Raw genomic sequence first — 15,651 nt, 5'->3', positions numbered from 1 at the left:
ATGACTTTGAGAAGGTTAGAGGACAGAACGGTTGGTGTGTGTGTTTCACCTTCAGAGAGTCTCAAACACCTGCCAGTCCCCTAAATCTAGGCCGATACTTTATCCATTTGCCATCGCCATTCCATTTATTAGAGATTAGTCATGTACAGAAGCAACAAAACAACTTCTGAGCACAAGTCCTGTATTTGGATGACATCATCATGAATGCTCCAGTTACGTATGCTGTCTGAAATGTAAATAGATCACCCGAGGGGTGATGTAATGCATCAGTATTTTCAGCCACTGAATTGCAGTTTTCAACCCACGTTGGCAAAGTGCATTGTTGAGTCATTTGATGAAACCTATTGCAAAGTGAAAAAGGCAAGACGATTAGCTGAATTTGATGCTGGCCTAGCTTTTTAAACATTGATCGATACATTAGTGAATAACGTCATTAGTATGCTGTCTGTAGACAACGTTTTTTTTTTTCATTACGGTGAGGGAAGGGAAATGCAGTCATTCCATTAGAGATTTTTTTGTTAACTTTTTTTAGCGTGAACTTGTTTTGCATTGTCACCAGGAGTCAGATGGGGAGGATTTGTCTTAATGGCATAATTTCTGTGTTCCTACTTTACATAGCAAGAGCGTGCAAAAGTGAAAAACATAAAGGTGAATTGCAGAACAGAAACTAAAACTTGACGATATGACTGAGGAGTATATGAATGTGGCTACTTAATTGTAGGTTCAGTAAGAACACCGCATCTTCATGTGGTAACATTATTGCATCCATGCTTTGTTAGATCCATGGTAAACTGAGACAACCCAAAACTCTTGAATTAACTTAACATATTTGTTTGACAGATTTATTGGCCATGTGGATGTTTTTACAAATACTGTTCATGTCTTTACATGCATGGTTTGAGTTTCATCCATGTCACAGTTGCAATCTAAGTTTCCTCTACATCCCTGCAAGGTGCATCACAAGATGAATATTAGAAAGAGGAAACATGAGCACAATGGAGATAAGAATTCCTGAAAGAGTCGGAAGAGGCAATGATGGGACAGCGAAGAGAAAGCATATTTGAAGGTTACGATGATCCGAATGCACCACCTTCCATCGGTACACGATGCAGCTCTGAAATATGAGATGTGAGCAGATAGAACTGTGTGCTAGAATTTCCCGCAAAGAACCCCATTCGTGACAGAGTATCGAAGGAGGCTAGGGGCAAGGAGGTTAGCAGAATATTTCCCTGCCAGGAAATCAAATCCGGTTTACAATCGGTGTGTCAGGTGACCGTTGTTAAAACAGACAAAACAATTGTGAGAAATTAATTATTTCATAAACAAAGAAGTAAAGGCTGCAGTGGTAATCGGAGGAGAAAAACAGATTGGAATCAAAGACCTTTGGAGGTACACATGCTTTAAAAAGCCCTCATCCTCGCAGACTCGTGAAGCTCTGAGAAGGCAAAGCACTAAATGAATTATTCAGGTCCTGGTTGGATGATCTCCTCTGGGGCACTCACTCTCCTTGTGCAATAGAGCACCACTTGACGGTAAATGCTCACTGGGACAAACGGGAGGTCCTTAAAAAAACGTGCACTTAACTTACACTACAACCCCCTTCACTAACCCCTTGTCCTGACCTCAGCCAAGATCAATACACAGCAGGAGCCATATGTTGCACAATACGACACACTATATGTGTTTGCATTTAAATTCTCTGGCCAACCAATCAATTCAGGTAAGCGTGCAAATGAAGAGTCCTGAGAGAGTGGCTGGCATTAACTTTTAGACATTTTTTTTTTGTAAAATATTTTTATTAAGAGGCACCAGTAAGCATCTAATCAGTCTTGGCTGAGAAACAGACAGTCATGCTGACAGAGCATGAACTGTAATACTTTAGTTTAGGCTGTTCTATTGTGTAATGCTGCCATCTTCAGGTTGTTTTTAGTTAGTGAAAAGAAATTGATTTAAAATGGCATCCATCATGGGCCGCACATTATGGCATGTGTTTAATGCAGTCTAACTCGCAAATGAAAGGTTCTGGGTTTGAATTTCTAACCGAACCTTTAGGTTTCTTCTTGCATATAAAAATAAATAAAAAAAGCTTTGTTAACAGAATGCTACAGTGTTCTTAACAGAGCATACTAATGATAACTGGTTGTGCAGGGTATAAATACTCGTAAGTGAAATTGTTTTAAACAAATGCAACTGTTCACAGATTTTTTCAGAAATGCACCTTTATAATAATTGCTGTGGGTTTGTTTCTAGTTGTGTAATAAGGAAACAATGCTCGTATTCGTCGATCTTCAATACAATGCAACGTATGTTTGCTAATGTAAATCGGATTTGTTTATTTCTTCCTATTAGAACTGGTTCTGACCGTTTACAATGACAGCACTTTGTGATAATGACATTCGTGACTTTGCAAATATCAGCGTAGAAATGGGCTACTTGGTGGTAATTTAGTCTGTGGCTGGATGGAATCGCTTGCATCTTTGCATGCATTCAAGGGTTGGCAAAAGGGTGGTGGTTTGTCAAGGAATTTGAGAATGTTTGCAACTATTCCCATGAAATTTGATGATGGATGGTCAGAGACTCCTATACGGCTGAGTTTTATAGCGTTGTCAGCTCCCTGACGTTTCTACAGTTTTATACTACTCAGCTACATAGCAGAACACCAGGTAAAGTCTTTTTTTGCGAAACAGAGATATCTCAGATTCATCAATTATCGTTTAATGTATTGTCTCGATGATTTTTCCTATCGCACCACATTATGTGGTTTCCCATTCTGTATAATACATTAAAATTGTCAGAGGACATGGGGTTAGTTAGTGACTAACTATGCTGAATGTCAATCTTCTTGACCTCTGTAGCACCATCCCTGGATGGTTGGGACATTTGTGATGTTGAAGATCCAGAATACAGATAGTTACTTGTTTATAGCAACAGAGGCAGACAATCATTATTTACTATAATTAGACGTGAATGCATTGGCATAATGAAGGGAAACAAGGCCTTGAATGATGAATAACTGCATTAGCAGTTTGATACAAATTAAATCAAAGGAGCCCTGTGATGGCTACGCAGTGAGGTGATCAAGAGGTGAAGTGAGCTTGTCATTTGTTTCTACATCTCAATTAAGCTAAGGCGACATTCTCCTAATTGAAAATACGATGCTAATGACACGCCTCTCTGTTACCGGGACTTGGGCAAAACCACAGCCCCAGCCATCACAAACAGCCCATTAAACATCCTCTGTGTGGACGATCAGAAAGGCTGTGGGAGATATAATCTACATGGCTTCCCTGCAATGGTTGAGTGGTTTTACTGTAAGATTGATCTAACCGATCACCTCATTTCCTTTTTCATCTACCATTGCTGCCAAAACACTGAGTCTGTCTGAGAAAGCAATGTAAAGACGCCAAGTACAACACAGGAAAAAGATCTGCAGACGTTGTTCTTTGGTCTGGTTTTGACAGGCTGTGTTTGCCTACTGAGAAATGGTGCAGGTAACTGGAATAACAGTAGAAAACTGGAAATGCCGACGTACAATAGAAAATATTCCGACTCTCAAGTCGCACAAAACTTCACCCGCTGTCGTGGGTGACGTCACACAAGGTGACAGTCTATCTTCATAGGCAATGTTCAAGATTCAGAAGTCAGTCTGCATTTCATCTGCTTCTTGCATTTTACAGACTCATTTATTGTTAATAACATGTCAGAACTGATCAGAGGCAGCATACAATATGAGGTTTTAGTATTATGCAAACAAAGAAACTTTTTGAGCAGAGTAACTAAACTAAGATTTCCCCACGGGCTAAATACTTGGCAAAATACTTCATGCCCAATAAGATTTACAATACAACCAGCTTTCCAACGATACAGGATGCTATCTGACTGAAAATATCCTGTTTGGATTAAGCAGTGGAGGGAGCAACCGAAAAATGAAGTCATGTCTCGGACTAGTTTGGCTTCAGTTCTTCCCCTCAAAGTAATCAATTGAAGTGGAAAAGTTTTTTGGCTGTGCCATCCGCTGATAAATGGAGCCGTAGTTCATTACAAATGGATGTTTGGTAAGCTGTCTTGAAAGGTTGGACCCTTCAGACTTGTTACTCATTCCTAATTTCCTACATTGTCTCATGTTTCACAAACACTCATGTAAGTCAAACGTTATTGGAATTGAAATGAAGGTAGGATAAAAGGGGAAAGATGAATGAATTATTGCTAAAACAAACCCCTGCCTTTAAATTGAATCCCTCAAGAGACATTAAACAATATTTTCCGGACTATAAGGCGCACCATTAATGCATCATGTCAGATTTTTAATCCAAATCAAATCATTCTCCATTTTATCTTTTTTATTTCAGCTTCAGACGCAACAAATTACTTTATAATCACAAAATAATGATCCGTAGTCTTTTTAATTCATGATTCGTAATCTTCAGCGGGCCACTTATGATTGATTTCATGACAGAATGTTTCGGGCCAGTTTAAATTTAGGAATTTGGTCCATATATAAGGTGCACCGGACTATAAGGGGCACTGTTGGCTTTTGAGAAGATTTTAGGTTTTTAGGTGCGCCTTATAGTCCGGAAAATACGCTACATAGTATACACTACGAGTCTGCTTCTATACATAACCTTGCCCTTTTCAAAAATTACAGTAGTCCTAGGCCTTGACTGTTTCTATGTGTGGTTCTTCACATGATAGGTATTTGAAAAGTATTATGTTTTGGTCCCACGCAAAAACATTGGAGATGAATTAACCTGTCATGCAGGTTGTGGTTATGTGGTCAAATTAGTTAACTGTTTCTTGGCGGGATGCACTGGCCTCCTGGAGTTTTGTCGCCAGTTGTCAGAGGACTTTGTTCTGTAAGTCTTTGTACTCAGCCAATAAACGCTTAGTCGCTCAATAACAATATACTTTCTTGTTTAGGTTTAGGTCTGCTGAAGTGATATCATGTTACTTAGAGGCAGCATGTCAACCACAGGCACTGTCAGGGGAACTCGGTTCTTTTCAACTTCACTGAAAACACATTTTAGTTCAAGAGCTAATATTTTGCTCATGCGCCCAAATAAGGTAGCCAAAACATTACAGTTTGATGTAGCGAGATTGAACACCACTGAAAATTACAACCACAATGTCAAACATATTTTTCAACCATTACTGGCTCTCCGTCACTATCAATTCAAATTGAGAATCATTTTGATGGGTTTCTTTGATATATTGTTACAATAGCGATAAAAGTCCATTTTAATTCCTATGTCAAACTAAATTTGAAACACAAATCCTTTTTTTCCGAGTCAGCAGCTCTTAAAGGTGACACCAGAACCAATGCAGACCTAAATATAAAAGAAACACACACCCTTGCACATACATACACAAACACCTAGCACCGTATTAGCACCTTTGAGAAATTTGCTGATGGCAGCTGCTGGGTGAAGGTTTTGCTTACCTGAACGGATTGGCTTACAGAGGAACCAAGCAAATATCAATAGGGCAACCATGCTTGTGCTCTGCTCAAGGATAAAGAGATTATACATTGAAACTACTGGAAATTCGATAGAGCTTGACATTTAAATGCTGTCGCTTTATGCAAATCGCTGTAGAAGTACTCTTAATATATTCAGTAGGTTGAATCAGAAAGGCTGCTTGTAATGGCTCAAAATCTACATCGGTGCCGTAAGGGATCTTAGTATGCCTTTAGACAACCATGAACATTTGACTGAAACAGTCTAGGTATTTAAACTGAATATTTAAAAAGGCAAGGGGATTTGTCCCATTTTATTTCTGCCAGTTACTTCATACTTATAAGCGGCTTGTATGTGGCACAGATGCCTTTCAGAGTTTAACCTTTTTTTTTTTTCAGGGAAAATGTGGCTGAAAGATACCATTGAAGAAATGGCTATTCAGAACATCTTATTTTTTAATAAATTCCCAGGAAATTAATATGTGCACTACGATAACTGTAAAATTGGTGCTGGATCAGACATATTGCATCACGTGGCTCATAGTTAATCTTTGACTTCTATCACCTTAACTCCTTTTTCAATAGAAATTCCCATTTAATGTTTGTTACTTTTCATTGATGCAAATGGCCTGACACACCCAGAAAGTTTTACATTTTTCTAAATTTAATGTTAGGGGGAAAAAAAACGTTTTACATATAGGGTACATATAGCCAATATAGGGTGGCGTGTGTAGAATTTTGAGGAAATTTTGATTTCATCAATTTGGGACTAAGGCTGAAACATGAAAAGTGGAAAAAAGATTTGATTTAAATTTGTTTCAGTTTTATATAGGCTATGGTTGTTTACATACTGTTAACAGGCTGAATCTCCTTAATAGAAGCCGAGCCATGTCATTTAGAATGAATGTCATGAAACGAGTTCTACACAATCTAGAAAATTATGCTACAGTAGTTTAGCAGTTGTAGCAGAATGCCACTCTTGGAATCCTAAGCACACATGACTCGAGGTTTGTCTTTGTATTGAATTAATGCAATTTAGAATTGATCTTATTGTGGATACATGATTTATGGAGCACATACTCATTCACACATGCACACTCATAGTCATCTTGTGGCATTCTTTATTTTCTGCTGGCACGCATGAATGCTACCATTTCAGCAGCATCCCAAGGAACAGAGAAAATGTGTGTACTGTGTAATTACAATTTCTTCATCTGAAAATGTCCTCAAATCAGTGAAATTACATGATTATTTAAATCTGAAAGGGTGGGTGAGTGAGTAACATGTTCCTCATCTGAACCAAAGTATTTGTTTTACTTGAAATCATGATCTTGTGATTGTGTTTTTACACAGAATATCACTGCCATCAACAACACTCAACAAATTATTCTGATATTTTTTATTTTACCAAATTGTATATGTAAGCTTACATATACTCAGCCATTCCTTAAGTCGATTTATATTGCCATTCTAGTGTGGACAAGTGAAAAGAAGACAGAGACAGATTCCGCTGAGGGAAAATGCTTATCAGCTTCAAATGATACTTAGCCTGTCATATCATCCAGCCTTGCAGTGATAAAGGGCTAAAGACAATGATGTATTATCCAGAAAGCATAAAACGCTCGATTATAAAGTGAAGCTCACAAGCTCAAGACAGAGGAATGTGCACCGTGCATGACATGACTGTCCATTGCAGTCAAATTGCTGAGTTCAGTCAAAGCGACTTGGAGCTTTGGCTCAGATGCACAAAGCTGGGCTTACTAGCTTACCTCTGCAGTGCACCACAGAGGGACTGTCACTAGATATTACCATGCACACCACTGAGCAGAAGGTTCCACAGAGTGAGTAGACCTCTTAGAAGCCCGACTCACCTCCACTCTAGGGACTCTGGCTACTTCCTGAAATATGTCTGCGTATGACTTTGCGGTTCAGAATCTTCACATTAAAAATGAATAGCCTTAATAGTAAATAGAAGCTCTCCCAGATTTCCAGTGGACCCAAAAAGGCATTCAAGTGTATGTTGATAAAGCTGTTAGCATGCTCCAATAATGTTGTAAGATAGGGTTCAGTGTGTGTTGTTGATGATCAATGTAATAGTACAGTTTTTGACCGTACACCATCAAAATGCAAGCATCTGCTCTATAAGACTGTGCCATCCACTTGAAATAACCAACGCCTCCTTTCTCTCCACTTATAAATACAAATATGTGGTAAAACAGTAGCTCTAATTATCTTTACTGTAACCTTGTTTGCATGGATTACACAATATTTGAACAAGTAAACCTCCATCTGGCTGCCATACAGTAAATAAATGGCCTCAACCACTTTGGAGGAAATGCAGTATTTAACTACTGTGAAGTGTTTATTTGGAACACGGCTGCTCAGTAAACTCTGTCCACTGTCAGAAATAAGGATATAATAGGAGTTCATGTCTAGCCCTTAAATTATTCATTTTCAATGTTCTCCATAAGGCTAAGTTGTTCGAGTCAAACTATAAAAGAAAGATTGGCAAAGAAAACAAGGATTGGTATTGCAGTACCATACTTGCAAGTCATTTTATCCCCCAATAAAGGCAGTACTTAATAATAGTATATTTATATATCATTTTTGGTCGAACATATAAAAAAGCTCTTCGATTACAAGCATGAAAATGGGAATATGCTGTGGGTGTCACTCTAAATCTGGCTCTCCACCATAGTGCCACATATGAACAGTAAATTAGACGTATAATTTTTAGCTTGAAAATTTAATAAACCAGAGCTGCACCTCTTTTAAAGTAATACTTTGTGGTTTGTAAATAGTTTTTGTGTGCCGTTAGATTCAGACGTATGTGAACAATGGCAACAATGTTTAAGACTTAATGTTTACACACCATCACAACAGATTTAAAATAAAAGCACCAAAATATTTTTAACGGTCTAATTGTTAGAACATCTGCATTGCTGTAGAAGGTAAATAGAAGGTACAACTCAGGCTGGCATCTATTATCCATAACCCTGAAATTTAATTATTAATAAATCTAATTCAGAATTTGGTTCAGTTTTTCCACCTTTTCTGGAAAAGCTAAAAAAAAAGACTTCTGCCTTTATTCTCGGAGGATGACAATATGTTCTGGAGGTGCTGATTTGGCATGTCATGTAGGCATTATTGTGAAGCATAACTCTTTTTAAACCCTTTATATGAAAATAATATGTAAATGAATGCCATTAATTTGGACTAAACCATTGCGATTGGCCAGACATGGGATGGACTCCAACTTCAGCTGGCATTGGCTCTCCAGCTCTGCTCACACCCGACATATGAGGAATAGAAGTGCCCTTTTTTCTGAAAGTGGACAGCGTAAACTAAAATAGTGCATACTTGGACATCCAATGTGCACAAGTGAAGAAGTGATGACAATTTGTGTGAAGCTCATCGTTTGACTCAAAACTGTATGTTGCTAGTTCAGACTTTCCACTATATCCTCCAGGGACAAGTGTGCAGAGGAGTGACTGGGACTGGATTTAGTTTTCAGGCTAATGGAGCCATACAGTTTGGCGGAACGTTTAGAATAAGCAATGACTTTCCTCCTGTACATCTCTCCTTTCCACATGGAGATCATAAGCAGAGTGGAAAGCACAACCCCTCCCAGAGTCAGCAAGCACAATCCTGCTATGACGCACCGGTCCAGGTGAGCTCCAATGCGTGCCCTTTCCAGTTCCATTCTCTCCATCTCCCTGGCCGAGACACTGTCCCTGTCCACGACCACATTCCGGGGCACAGCGTAGGAGATGATCACCAACGAGATGCCTGTCACCAAAAACGTGACTGCACTAATAAACCAGTAGTCCACTGAGGAGCCTGAGGCCTCCCCAAAGGAAAGCTCATCCTCAGACATGAAAGAAAATTCTGGTAGCGTCTCTGAGCATGGCTCGCAGTTGCGCCCGGTTCTATGAGAACTTTTACAGCTCGTCTCTGGGCTACCAATCGCCAGGTTGACATTCTCATCTATGTAGGTGAACGATGTCTCCAATTCCTCGTCGCAGCAGACGCGCACTTTCTCCTCCCCAAGAGGGCGCAGTTTGACCTCCGAGCGCCTCGCAGCTGAATGACACCGGTCATGGCAGCTCCGGGCCGGGTTACAGCCGGCGTCCCCGAGGGAGCCCCCTCCTGTTGATTCACTTTGCTTGCGGACGTGCAGCACAGCGGAGAGGCGCTCAAGGACGGTGGGGGGATGCGGTTGCTTCTCACCATCCCTTGTTAAAGACAACACCGGAGAAGCCATTTGCTCTCGCCGCCTGCCGGTTCCCTCTTCCTCCCTCTTCTGTAATGCTGCACAGCATCCCTAATGAGACAAGTCAAATGATGCATCTTAATCAAATAACAGTGATGAATAAATTAACGCGGGGTGTATTTTTGCGCAATTGGTGTGTGTTTTACAGGGGACAAGTGTGGAAAACGCACACACTTTAGTCGCAAAACTGGGTAAAAGCCACTTTAAAGTTGATTAGAGAAATCCGTAGCCTCATCTTGAAAGACGCTTACGTTGGATGTCATGAGCCAAATGCCTTTGTATCCAATTAGGAAAGGAATCTGTGTTCATCCTAAACCTAGATTAAACTATATTCAAATGATCTACTGCAAGTAGTAAACCGGATCTAAAACGTAAACGGATCATAATCTGTACTTTATCTACAAAGGACATCGAAATTGAAGAACACATCTCATTGGATTTCCAAATCCATCCATCAAGCATATCCTGCTTCCGAAAAGATACAGTTGAGGCTCTGCTGCATTTGCATGGAGCATTCGCGCACAATCGTTTTCTACAAAAATACATTCCCAAATCACATCTACCAATAAACCAACCGTGCTTCGTTAGGATCCCTTTGGCTGCCGCACGCCGAAACACGCCATCGCAAGTAACTCCACGCCACGGACGGCAGATTTAGCCATAACGGTTGAGTACGCCTCAGACGCCGTCTCTCTGCTTGGAGCTGTGACGTCAGAGGTTGAATTGATTGGAGCGCTTGCTTAGCCCCGCCCTCAGCAGAGCTTTTGCTGAGAGGAGCTGTCCAAATCAGCACCAGATCAGCAAAAGGCAGATTCACTCAGAGGAAACGGACCCGCAATTATATATTGAATTCAAAATCAATGTAAAAATAATGGATATGTGAATCTGAGTTTAAAGTGTGATGAGAACGCTTCTCCGATTTTAAAAAAAGAAACATAGAAACTTGGAATGCAGAATTAGAACAAAATAAATCAAATCAATAAAAAGACGTTCTGTAGACCTTTTCATAATGTCTGTAAGTTATAGTTATATTTTGTATGGCCGAAAAGTGAGTGAAAATATATACACCCCAAAAAAGATCATGTTAGTTAGTCAAGACCTTGATGTTGACAGAATTGGACCAGATGTTGACCGGTTCAACAAAGGTGTAGAAATCAAAGAGACTGGATCATAAGCAAGACATTTTTTTTTTTTTTTTTTTTACAGCTCTTATGTGATTATAGTGCCCCATCTTACATAATTTGATTAATATTCTATTCTATTAACATTCTACATTCTGGTCAACGAACTTGTCTCCGCACCTTATGTATGAAATGTATAATGTAACAAGCATACCTAATGAGTTTCCAAAGAGTGGAACTCTCTCAAGAAAGGTACCATGAGGCACCATTAATATGCCTATTAAAATCTCATACATTATTCGAATTAGAGATCAATAAAATTGACATTAAGTGCTTCAACCTCCAGAGATACACAACATTGAATGGAGTTACTTATTATCAAAATTGTGTTTACCCTCAGATGTGGTGACATAATAATTTGCACAGAGTTTTTACAAAATAATGTCATCATATTGGATAAAAACAACCAATAGTGTTATGCAAACAGCATTGTCAAAGTGTGTGTATCATAGACCATCATGCACCATCTGTTGTCCCATGCTCTTCGAAGATTAGTGACCATGTCATCCAGCCGTTTTTAATCTTGAGTTCTAATGGATCATGTGACCTGCAACTTCAAACAAACCTTTAGGAGATTCAACCTGTGTATTCGCCATGCTTAGAGCTCTTTACTCTGCTGTACATTTGAATGTAAAAAAAACCCATCTAAACAAATGTATGTTTTAATTAAAGTTACAATTTACATGTAACAATCAGTATTTCCATCCCACTTTTAAATGCTAACTATTCACTTGCTGAATATTTTACATTGAAATTTGGCTGACATTTTTCTCAAAATACTGAATAAGCAAATGAGGAAGAGAGAATTAAAGGAAATAGGAGCCTCCCTTTTCTTGGATATGCTCCACAGCCACATTGCCTGCTTAGTCATAATGGTTTACGGTTTGTTTGGTTACATTAAAATGGAAGAGGTGCTGAGTCAGCTCAATAAATATTTTGCAAATATTGGAGCAACTTTGGCAATAAAAATATCTATGACAGATCCCATACCTCGGGACTGAATCCATCAAAGTAACTACAAGCTCAATGTACCTATTGATGAGAAAGATGTAACAAATACAACACCAAAACTTGTGATTGGAACATTTATTGATTTAAAAACATTTGATACAGTAAATCATAAAATAATTACTAAACTAGAACAATATGGGAACGGATGGGTAGTTTTGAATTAGGTGATTAGCTATTTGGAGAGAAGCCAATAGTTTGTAATGATGGATGGGTTTAAGTCCCGATGCATGGACATTGATGTCCCACAGGGGTCAGTATTGGATCCAATGTTATTTGACCGGGTCCCCGGGCAACTAGTTGGTCAATGTGGAAATCTCCATGGTGGCTCCTCCGAGGAGGTGGTCCGCCTCAGATCTTGTACTGGTCAGTCGGTGCAGGATTCAGACAACGAACTCCAAATCAGTCATGATTGGAGGGTGCAGGACAGAGAGCAGAAGCGGCAGTCGGCTCGAACACCTGCAGACTATTATATCTTTGCAATATATCTAAAAATTTGTAATGAAACCTCAAAACGATATAACCCAAAACTCTAAAGCATAGAAATATAAAAAAGGAAGTGGATATTTGACTGCATGAACGATTATAGAGACCGCTATATCCGTCTGCAACATTGCACCACTTTTCCTGTTGACATGGACACCAGCTTCCAAGAGATGCTGTGCTTGCCGTGTAAGAAAGATAAGTGATAAGTGAGAGGCTGCCTCTTGCTGCCTCTTGCTGGCATTCAGTCTTGTACCGCTTCAGTCATTTAGAGACAAAAGGTTTCTAGTTCCAGTATCATCAGTATAGTCACCCCGACTCTCAATTTACTATGGCTATTAAAATCTCCACACAAGATGACTTTTCCCTGTTCACATGGTAATTTGTCGCTTTAACCACATGATGGCAATGTTGGCTAATACAGTAAATCCAGCATGTAGTGGATAACTCACCAGTAAGTCACAACATTTCTGAATGAATGACTAGACCATTTGTCGCATGAGGGAATAGGAATAGGAATAGGAATCTGCTGTAGAAATTAGCCGGAGAAGTCCGTTTGTTGCAACGTAGTGTGCATGCTTCAAAATGCATGCACTTCAAAATTAGGTCTTTGCATTCTATCATGCCAGTGAAAAATCAAAAAATGCACAGTCGCTTTAAAGATTGACAACTCTTGGGCTTTCATGAGATGGAACTATGTTCACTCATGCTCAACAGGGAAAGCCTTCCATCAGATTGATTGATGCACTACCTTTCTTCAGTAAAGTAATTGATTTATTGACAAGTAATTTATCGTCTTTTGATTCTTTTGATTGTTAAAATTTTATGACTTAGCCAGTTAACTACTATTTTTGGGAAGGTATTTTAATTGACAAATTATTTTCCTTTTCTACTCCTTATCTGCCACACACATTCCTCATCCTCAGTTCCCAGCCTATTAACTTTGTAATCTTTGCTGGAACAGCTCGAGGTACCTCAAGCCACAGCCAAGCAAAGAAGATGCAAGGAATCAGGGCAGCGCTTGGCGATCCACCAGACCTCCCAATCCTTTCCAAACTCCCACTTGTGTAGTGTTTGCATGTTCTCATGCTTGCTAATTTTGCGAATATTGTGAATTGAAACCGCTTATGACACAGATGCTTCTTGGTAAAACCGTTTGAGTTGGGTTCAAGGGAGAACCTTCTTAAATGGTTCTAACAGGAACCCAGATGGGTTCTTATACAAGCTGAAGAACCTCTAGTTTTTGTCAGCATCTTTACATATAAAAGTCTATTTTGAATATTTAATGATGAAAACAAATGGTACGTTTGGATTGGTCTGTTTTTCTTTTTCCTACTCTTATTCAGTCAAGAAATGTGGTGGCATCAATTGCTTTGTATTTATTAGTGTTAAAAGGGAGTGTGTGTGGGATCTTGCATCCATTTGGCTTTAAAACAAATCAGCTTATTAATTTACTATATTCATCATGTGTTTGAATAATTCAAAGAGAGGGATACAGCATTATTTTCGGAGAGACTGGTGTGCGTGACCGTGCATTAGTGTGTCTATTTGTGTTTGTATATCATTGATTGATCAATTGATTGATGACTGATTGCAATTGACTGCATATACATAGCTTTTAGGATGGAGGCTAGTTGTATCAAAAGGTTTCTTATTCATGATTCTTTCAGTTTCTCTATCGTATTTTGTGGATCATTTCCACATACGGAATAGTTTCCCTTTATCTTATCTGTATTCAAATTGATTTGTGATGTAACTGCTTGTCATGTCAAAGTTTATAGGTTGAGCCATATAGGTTATTTATCCATCTATATATTCCACCTATTTAAAAATGTGTCTCTTTTGAGACTTTATATTAGAAGCCATTATTTTGTGTCAGTATGAAATCTCTGCAGTTGTTATATTCTTTTGTTTTAGTGAATAGTGGATAGAAACATGGCATATTAATGAATGGTGTGTTTGTCATTTGGAGCGTTGACACAAGTAGACCTCGGCTATCCAAACGGCGATCTAACAACCGACTGCTGCAACAATGGTGCATATGTGATGTGTGTCAGAGCAAAGTATTTTTACAATCTAGCAGCAGTCCGACAGCTAGGAGATAAATGACCGAAGATCCAATACGCATACATATGGTATTTTTGACATGTAAGTAATAGACTGTGAAAGGAAGCATTGCTTTACCGCTGCTTGTCCAAACCTGAGATTTTGTTGTTTGTTTTTGCAATGAGAACAGCTTCTTTTGGACAATTGATTACAAAAGTCAACACATTTTTATTTATTTATTATTTTTTAATCAGAGATGCAAGTCTACATTAATGTTTCTAACTCATTTAGATTCTGCCTTCATTTATCTCTAGTTCATCAGGTTTTCATAATAACACAAATACTATTATATGTAATATGGTAATATATTTTGTGATATTTTTGAATTAAGTGCTGTCATGGCTCTAGATTACAACTGCATTATGCAAGCTTTTCAAGCATTATAACAAATAGGTAATGAAAATATCTCAAAAGCCTTATGTGCCTTTAAAATTATGTAAAATGTAAATATTTTATAAATCAGCATCACAAATCTGTTCAGTGACTCATCAAGTCATCTCTGACTGAAATTTGCTGTTATCCAGCATTATTGAATCCTCAAAACTCAAATGGTAAATTGTTGGAATAAATTGTCAGAATAGTAATCACATCACTGATATCTACCCACCATTCATTTATATCAAAGAGTGGCCTCAATGAGGCATTTTAACTCTTTGGCCCCAAAACAAGGGACTAGCTCAGCACTCACACACATATATAGATTGCTCCAGCCTTTTTCTCCTTTTGCCTTATTGACCGCATCTTTCATGCATTCAACACTCTTGTGAGGGATTTACTGGGACATTGAAGAAGCAAACAGCTATTACATGGCTTAATCATTCTTGCTACTATCCTTTCCTTTTTAGTAAAAATCTTGATTGGCTGAGGTGATAGAAACTTCGGTCGCCATGGTTTAATTTTCCTCTTGTCACTCTTGGTTTCTCGTGCTTTATTTGAGCCAGCCATGTTTACTTTGACTCACAGGACTCAATTGATGGACAATTATACGATACTGATGTGTTTTTAACCACAAATTCAACAAACCCCCATACAAATCTATTTGTAATTGGGCATAATTGTATTTTATGTTATTCTACTATTTAAATTACGTTAAGTTTAAACAGAGAGACTAGTAATACATTTACAAGAAATTGATAGTTTTAGCCCGA

At 38.6% G+C, this 15,651-nt stretch overlaps 1 protein-coding gene across 1 annotated transcript; it reads right to left on the bottom strand.

Moving 5' to 3' along the window:
- Positions 1–6,569: 6,569 nt before the first annotated feature.
- LOC133160401 (transmembrane protein 74) lies at positions 6,570–10,433 on the bottom strand. Its single transcript, XM_061288011.1, has 2 exons — positions 10,301–10,433; positions 6,570–9,776 (listed from the first exon to the last, which is right to left on the bottom strand). The coding sequence occupies exon 2, from the start codon at positions 9,714–9,716 to the stop codon at positions 8,892–8,894; it is 825 nt and encodes a 274-aa protein (XP_061143995.1). The 5' UTR covers positions 9,717–9,776; positions 10,301–10,433; the 3' UTR covers positions 6,570–8,891.
- Between the last annotated feature and the right edge of the window lie 5,218 nt (positions 10,434–15,651).

Source organism: Syngnathus typhle, linkage group LG10 (assembly GCF_033458585.1).
Source record: "Syngnathus typhle isolate RoL2023-S1 ecotype Sweden linkage group LG10, RoL_Styp_1.0, whole genome shotgun sequence".
NCBI classification, from domain to species: Eukaryota; Metazoa; Chordata; class Actinopteri; order Syngnathiformes; family Syngnathidae; genus Syngnathus; species Syngnathus typhle.
This window is presented reverse-complemented; position numbering and strand designations above follow the sequence as displayed.

Excerpts from the sequence above, each read along its gene's own strand:
- LOC133160401 (XM_061288011.1), bottom strand. The coding sequence starts at position 9,716 with ATGGCTTCTCCGGTGTTGTCTTTAACAAGGGATGGTGAGAAGCAACCG.